The sequence below is a fragment of the Sinocyclocheilus anshuiensis genome, unplaced genomic scaffold (assembly GCF_001515605.1).
Source record: "Sinocyclocheilus anshuiensis isolate Anshui unplaced genomic scaffold, SAMN03320099.WGS_v1.1 scaffold743, whole genome shotgun sequence".
In the NCBI taxonomy this organism is placed as follows: domain Eukaryota; kingdom Metazoa; phylum Chordata; class Actinopteri; order Cypriniformes; family Cyprinidae; genus Sinocyclocheilus; species Sinocyclocheilus anshuiensis.
The window spans coordinates 776,939-785,198 of NW_015552601.1; the positions used below are offsets into that span (position 1 = coordinate 776,939).

Consider the following 8,260-nt stretch of genomic DNA (forward strand, 5'->3'; position numbering starts at 1 on the left):
CTTTGTCTATTTGTTTATTTTGAATACGCGCCCTCCAGCGGCGAAAATTACATATTGTGCCTTTAAGAGAGTGATCAGTTCAACTAAACAGACATTGTTGAATTTGGATTTAAAAATGCATCGTCAAATCAGAGATTTGAATCAATTCACTGAATCAGACTGATTCATTTGATTAAGCTGATTCTGAGAAATGAATCAAATCTACCAAGCCTTATGCTGTTTGTTGCATCTGAAGTTTAAATGAGACTGATTCATACTGTTTGAAAGACGAACACATCTCAATGCATTACAGTTTTAAGAATTCAGAGGGTTTGAATGTCTGCAACTGCCATGAAAACAATGCTACAATGCACAAAAACATCTCAATGTTCCTGAAAGTAGGCTTCATTTTCTTTAAACAAGTGTGGTTTGGGGTTGTAATATGAGCTGGACGTGCTGCTGACAGTCATGTGAGTGTGTGTCGTACCACTCTTTGCTGTCGGCGTCACAGTTGCAGAAGTGTTCGGGATGCACGCAGTTCTCTTGCAGGCCACAAGCGCACTGCTGACTGCCCGGCACCGCGCCGCCCCAGTACATGTGCGCCTCACCCAACCGGCCCACCCACCAGCTGAACGGAGCGCTGTCTGCAATAAAACACACACACACACACACACACACACACACACACACACACACACACACACACACAGCGCTCATCATCAGACTGACGCAACCGCGCTACACTATCACACTGAGATGATGGAAAACAAACAGGCTTTCATAACTAATACGACTGAGTTTTTAGTAATTTTTCCATTACCAATTTTGCAACAGAAATAAAAAATAGACACCAATGAATCAGTTGATCAGATCATTTGACCCTGAATTTGATGAGAAATGTAGATCTGAGTACAGTTTGAGACATTTTGAGATGATGTGTAAGATTAGGTATTTTTCTTATGAGAAATATTTAAGAAGCAGAAAATGAGATGTTTCTACTAAAGTTCCGGAACATAAATTAAAATAGACACAAACAAGTCAATAGTTCACATCATTTGACCCCAAATTTGATGATCTCTGGTTTTTGGTTGCACACTTTGAGGTCTTGGCAAATCTGATCATAATTTGAGACATTGTGGGATGATGTGTGAGATTACTACGGTCTTTTTCTTGTGAGAAGCTGTAAATGAGATGTTTCTACTGAAGTTCCTCAAAAGAATTAAGAACAGACACAAATGAGTCAGTAGTTCAGATCATTTGACCCTGAATTTAATGAGAAATATTTGAGTTTATACTGAGTTCTGGTTACACACTTTGGGATCTGGGCAAATCTGAGCACATTTTGAGACATTTAGAGATTACTGGAGTCTTTTTCTCATGAGAAACATCTGAGAAACAAAAAATTTGACGTTTCTACTGAAGTTCCTCAAAAGAAAAAAAAAAAACAGACACAAATTGAGTCAATAATTGAAATCATTCGATCCTGAATTTGATTAGAAATGAGATTACTGGGCTATTTTACTCATGAGAAACAACCGAGAATCAGCAAATGAGATGCCAAGTTTCATCAAAAGAAATAAAAAGACAAATAATGGTTGTAGACTTTGGGGTCTTTGTAGATCTGAGTATAGTTTGAGACATTTTGAGATAATGTGTGAGATTACTAATGTCTTTTTCTCATGAGAAATATTTGAGAAGCAGAAAATGAGATGTTTCTACTAAAGTTCCTCAAAAGAAATAGAACAGACACAAAAGAGTCAATAATTCTGATCATTTGATCCTGAATTTGATGAGAAATGTTTGCGTACATATTAAGCTCTTTGAGTTTTAGTTGTGGACTTTGGGATCTTGGCAAATCTGAGCACAATTTGAGACATTTTAAGACGATGAGTGAGACTCCTGGGGTCTTCTCCTCATGAGAAACATCTGAGAAGCAGGACATGAGATTTTTCTACTGAAGCTCCTCAAAAGAAATGTTTGAGTTAATTCAGAGATTTCTGGCTTTTGACTCCAGACTTGGGGATCTTGGCAAATCTGAGATCTCCAAAAGATGTGTAAAATTACTGGGATCTTTTTCTCATGAGAAACATCTGAGAAGCTGGAAATAATGTTTCTACAGACACACACAAAAAACAACATTTTAGGTCATTTGATTTGATGTATTGTATTTGATGAGAAATGTTTGAGATCGCTGACTTTTTGTTGCAGACTCTGGGATCTTGGCAAATATGAACAAAATTTGAGACATTTTGAGATAATGTGTGAGATTACTCGGATCTTCTCATGAGAAACACCTGAGAAGCAGGATGCGAGATGTTTCTATAGTTCCTCAAAAGAAATAAAGATAGACACAAAAGAGTCAATAGTTCAGATCAACCGGTCCTGAATTTGATGAGAAAAGTTTGAGCTTATAAAGAGATATTTTTGTGATCTTGACAAATATGAGCACAATTTGAGACATTTTGAGATGATATGTGAGATTACTGAGGTCTTTTTCTCATACGAAACACCTGAGAAGCAGAACACGTATCTATTTACTCTGCTTTTAATCTCATTGCTGTCTAAGAGAAAGCATTAAGATGTTAAAGAGATCTCATGAGTGATTTTCCATCAGTCTCGCATGCATCTGTCCAGGTTTAATCGTTCTTTTCATTACTATTCATCTGACATTTCCAACATTTCTTATTTACGCCTGACACTGTTCTCCTCGTCTCATCAACAACTCTGGTAATGTGACAACCAATGGATGTAATTACGATGTGCGCGGATGTTTCGTGTTTATTTGAGAGACTACGAGAACTGTTATCACCCGCCTCGACCTGTGATAGACACCGAACCAAACCGCCCATGACAAACCCACACAAACAAACAAACAAACATGATAAAAGCTCTTTAAAGGTGCAAATGCACATAATTAATCCACTCTAAAGGTGACTTTCAATTAATTTAATGCAGAAAAAAAAAAGCGGGGAAATAACTGAGCTGTCCGTAACCAAGAGCATAACAATCAATTTGAGTCGTTTGCTTAAGCGTCATGCGTCTGCGGATGGAGCGAGGTTTTAATAAGCCTGACCTTTCATAGGGAGGGGCGATCGATATTCCTAATAAAAAGGGCTTACCTGGTGTGTTCAAGAGCCGTGACTTTTTGCAGTGGTAGGAGAGCTCCTGCTCGCAGTACTCCGCCTGGGTAATTATCGCCTGGATCTGCTCTGCGTCGGCAGAATAGTTAAAGTGGGCTAAATGCTGATCTATCCCAGAGGACACTTTTAATTTCGTGAGCTCCATGTTATTATGTTGGATCACCATCCATGCTTTATCTGCAGGGAAAAGAGGGATTTGAACGATGAAAAGGCGAAAATGACACACTATGTTTTAGCTCAGAGCACTGTCGATTTCACCTGTGCAACAGTCAATTGTCCTTCAAAAAGTCATAGAACATTCATAAAAAAAAAAAAACCTTAAGCATGTGATATATACTAAATAATCATAAAAATAACGGTTCCTGGGTTCAAAGAATAGTTATAAAGAACCATTTTCGAATTCAAAATATTAATAAATACTGTAATAATGTATACAAAAGTATATATTAATAAAAATGACTAAAACACACAGCAATAATACTTACATTAGGTACAATTTAAAGGGGTCATATGATGCTTTTTTAAAGATCATTATTTTGTGTATTTGGTGTAACAGAATATGTTGACATGCTTTAATGTTCAAAAAACACATTATTTTTCAAATACTGTACATTATTGTAGGTCCTCTATGCCCCGCCTCTCTCAAACGCTTAGTTTTCTACAAAGTCCCTCCTTCCGACAAGCGCAGTCTGTTCTGATTGGCCAGCTGACCCAGTGCATTGTGATTGGCCGAACACCGCAAGCACTCGTCGGAAATGTAACGCCCCTTACCATAATCGCGAGCTTCATCTTTCAAAATAAATGTAAAGACAGAGCCCGAAAGGGGAACAGAGTCGCGTGACAGACACAGTGATGAAGCTGGTATGTGTTTGTGATGTGAAAGGAAAACTTGAAATCGCATCATATGACCCCTTTAAATGGAAACTGAAAATACAAAAATAACTAATTCAAAATATAACATTTACATTTAGTCATTTAGCACAGTGTTTCCCAACCGGGGTGCCGTCTGTCAAGAGCAAGGGTGCCGTGTAAAAAAATCCTTTTTTAATATTTTTAAATTGCTAAAATATTAAAAAAAGCATCTATTATATAATATCCATTTCTGATGTCGCCTCTAGGACTAAACATTATTTGGATAATTGGTAAAATAAATAAATAAATAAATAAATAAATTAAATGGTTAAATATCTTAACCCTAATGTTAGACCTACCTGAAAAACTAAAAAGCAATTTATTCAATTCGAAGACCTGTCGTTATTTTTAATTTGTGCTATCATTATTAATTTCTTTATTTGTTCTTATTAATATTAATAAATTAACAAATATTAATACTATAACAGTATTGTCACACCTCATGGACTTGTTTTGTTGCGTTTTCGTCCCCCATGTGCTCTGTTTGACCTAGTTTCTGTCTCTGTTTGATTATGTCATTTGGTTCAGGTGTGTCTGGTTAATTATCTTCATTTGCTCCCGTATTTAAAGTGTAGTCTGTCCTGTCTTCCTTTGACCAGTGTTGTTGATGTTACCCTGTGTGTTAGACCCTCTTCTTCGTGTGAATTACCATTAAAAGGATTTGTTGTTATAATCTTCGTCATGTCTTCGTCTCCCTAACAGCAGTAGCGTGACAGAATACTGGACCACAAAGAATTAGTAAGGCCCCTCATTTTGTTTTCCGTTTTTGTCAGTTTTTATTTTTAGTTATGGATATCACCGACCTATTCATCGCCCTAGCCCATCAAGACCTTCCCCTTTTGGACTATGCTGTTGAGTTCAGCCAGCTCGCCGTTTTAACAGCTTTCGACGACGCAACGCTGAACTCACTGTTCTGGATCAGGGCTAATCACCATCGGCTCACCGACCTCCCAGACACCACCGGACTGTGCTGGAGGGAGGCAATCATCTGGTGTCTGGAGAGCGTCTACCCCCGATCCAGAACACAGCCAGACCCAGAGCCCAGCCCACCATCACTCTGTCCCGGACTCCACCTCGGCCCTTCGACCCAGCGGCTCCACCATGGCTCCTAGCTCCCTCATCTCCACCGTGGCCCGTCAGTACACCAGCTCCGCCGGGCTCCCCCGTCCCTCCGGCTCTGCCTTTGTCTGTCGTCGACCATCCGCCGCTTTGGGACTCCACTCCTCCGGCTACACCTCAACCCTCCGTCCCTCCGGTTCTGTCAGGCTCCTCATTCCCTCCGGCTCCTCCTCAGTCCTCTGTCGCTCCGGCTCCACCGCAGCCTTCCGGATCCCCGTCTCCGCCTCGGTCGCCGGCGCCATCTGCTCTGCCTTGGACCTCCGGATCCTCCCCGTCGCCCTGGCTAATCTGCTCTCCGTCTCCGCCTCGGGCTCCACCACCACCTGCTCCGCTGCTGTCAGTCAGACCCCTGGAGCCGTCAGCCCTTCCTCCACCATGGCTCCTCCCTCCGTCGGCTCCACCGTGGGTCGGCATCATGGCTGTGATCTGGGTCCGCCCTGGCTCCTCCTGTCTTCTCCCTGGCTCCTCCCTCCATCTGATCCACCCTGGTCTCTTCTGTCTCCTCCCTGGCTCCTCCCTCCATCTGATCCACCCTGGTCTCTTTTGTCTCCTCCCTGGCTCCTCCCTCCGTCTGGTCTGCCCTGGCTCCTCCTGTCTTCTCCCTGGCTCCTCCCTCCATCTGATCCACCCTGGTCCCTTCTGTCTCCTTCCTGGCTCCTCCCTCCGTCTGGTCCGCCCTGACTCCTCCTGTCTTCTGCCTGGCTCCTCCCTCCATCTGATCCACCCTGGTCTCTTCTGTCTCCTCCCTGGATCCTCCCTCCGTTGGACCACTCTGTTGGTCGTCCTCCTCCAGGTCATCCGGCCACCTCCTGAACCTCCTCCTGCCTTCCTGCCGGCCCTTTGCCATCCCCTGTCACCATCCCACATCCACTCCTTTATCCTCCTCCTAAGTCTTATCTCCTCCTAAGTCTTATCTCTGTGGCACGAGGTCATGCCTTCGGGGAGGGGGGCCAACTGTCACACCTCATGGACCTGTTTTGTTGTGTTTTCTTCCAACATGTGCTCTGTTTGACCTAGTTTCTGTCTCCGTTTGATTATGTAAAATAACACTGATGTGAAATAGGATACTGAATGAGAAAATATATATACAGTATATATATGTAACCATGGGGAACTATTGGATGAAGAAGGAAAGTAGTTTTAGAGAAGGTTAGGAAGAAATACAAGAGAAATACTTTTTAGAATTTAAACAATAAGTCTAGCAATAAGTCTAGCAATGTGTATTAAGAAAGTCAATAGAGTCAATTTGGATTTCATATTGACTTTAACAAAGGAGAAGTGAGGATCTATCAAAGGTGACGTGATGCTTTTCTAAAGAGCCATTCAACTTCAAAAGCTTCTTCTGTGACATCAGGCCTTAAAAGCCTTTGAAAACTTTATTTGTGCAAGTGAACGTCACACAGACGGGCTCAAAGGTTGATCTGTCGGCTTCTTCTAAAGTGTGTTTTTCAGCGAGTGTCACAGCTGACTTCCTCCGCGGGGTGTGACATGGTGCGTGAAGGATCAAAAGCTGTGGATTAAAGTCCCAATTACGGAGTGTTTAAAGGGATTTAATCACTTCGGCTTCGCTGCGTGAGATTCACCTGACATGTTGCAGTAGATTAGCTGAGGTTTGATGGGGCCGCTTCCATCCACGTCGATGTAGTAAAAGCCAGACGTGTTTCCTTTGTGTTTGTACGCCTCACACGACGCTTCGTAAATGGCTGTAAACACAGAAGCAGTAGGTTAGTGTGGAGAGATAATGAGGTGAAGCTGTTTACGTTCAACACTGTGAATAATAACAGTAATTTACTTAAATGAGTGTGCGTTCACACTTTCTGTCTACGCATAAAGTTGAGATCTGTTCATGCAACAACGTGTGAAAATGCAGCTCACATAACAATGTTGCTTTTTGTTTTCACACCCTGTAAAATGTTATTACATCTTAAACAGGATGGTGAGATGGTTTTGATTCCAGTACTTGAGATACTTTAAATGATCTGGAGAAGCTTCAGGACTTTTAGAAAATATATTTAATTACAACCTGCTACCAAAAATGAAGCCATGATCTTTCCAGGAAAGATAGTACAGGTGAATGGGTAAAAAATTCATAATAATAGTATATCACCATACTTACCCAGTTGATCAACTACAGTAAATTAAGAAAAAATGTTTGTATTACAAGTTTTCTGAAATGTTATGTTTAAATATGCGGCATTGTGTAGTAAAAATGCACTAATTCGCATACATTTCCAGAAGATAAATCTGAACGCTGGATAAAGCCAGGTTCAACATTCTTGTTTAATTTTGTTGACATATTGGAGTTAAAGATTTTTACAGAGGAGATTTCGGATTTCTCTTTTTATCACTCCATAAATCATGAAATACTGTCAACAGCCAGAAAATAATCGTTTCACCATGTTTTAGGATTAAAATGTTAAATATTTATCAGTTGAGTGATATATGAACAAATCCTTCAGTAAAAACCTTCAGAATATAGACACAAATTAATTTTGAAAAAGCGATCATATATATATATATATATATATATATATTAGAGATGTGCATCTCATCTGTTTTCGATTCGATTCGATTCGATTCGATTCAACACAATGTGATTCGATGCATTGGAGAAAATATGATCACTTTTAATGCCTCGAGGCCTGTTTCATAAAACAAGTTAACCAAATAAGCCAGGCTAGTTACTGCTATCATAAAAATACACTTTATATGTAGGTTTAAAATTCTACAAAAGACACATTTAATATCCAAAAACAATTTTTTTAGCAAAATGTATATTTTACTCAGAATTATTGCGCTCCTATTCAATTGCGCTCAGTCTGTTTAGCGTGCATGTGTGCAGCAGCGCTCGTTCACTCGCGTCAGCCTCGCCCACTCCTGACAGCAAAATGGATATGGCTTAAGAATAAGCGTGCACAAATTAGTTAGATTGTGTGAATTTAATTTGTCGTTAATGGAACTGCTTTAGCCCCTATTGATTTGTTAGGTTATTTCAAGCTTTCAAGCAAGGTTTTGGACTTTAATCCCAGTTTTTCCTCGGGTCTCCATAAATAGTTTTTTACCACTGCAAATATGTTAGAAACGATGCATCGCGATATAAATGACAACTT

The 8,260-nt window shown here is 40.5% G+C and overlaps 1 protein-coding gene across 1 annotated transcript in view; it reads right to left on the bottom strand.

Moving 5' to 3' along the window:
• Positions 1-8,260, bottom strand: part of LOC107665762 (contactin-associated protein-like 4) — a 75,375-nt gene that overhangs the window by 42,828 nt on the left and 24,287 nt on the right. Inside the window, exons 6-8 of the mRNA XM_016456772.1 lie at positions 6,734-6,853; positions 3,099-3,296; positions 467-623 (exon numbers count right to left, since the gene is read on the bottom strand). Coding sequence (XP_016312258.1) covers positions 467-623; positions 3,099-3,296; positions 6,734-6,853 — 475 coding nt within the window. The remainder of the gene's footprint in view (positions 1-466; positions 624-3,098; positions 3,297-6,733; positions 6,854-8,260) is intronic.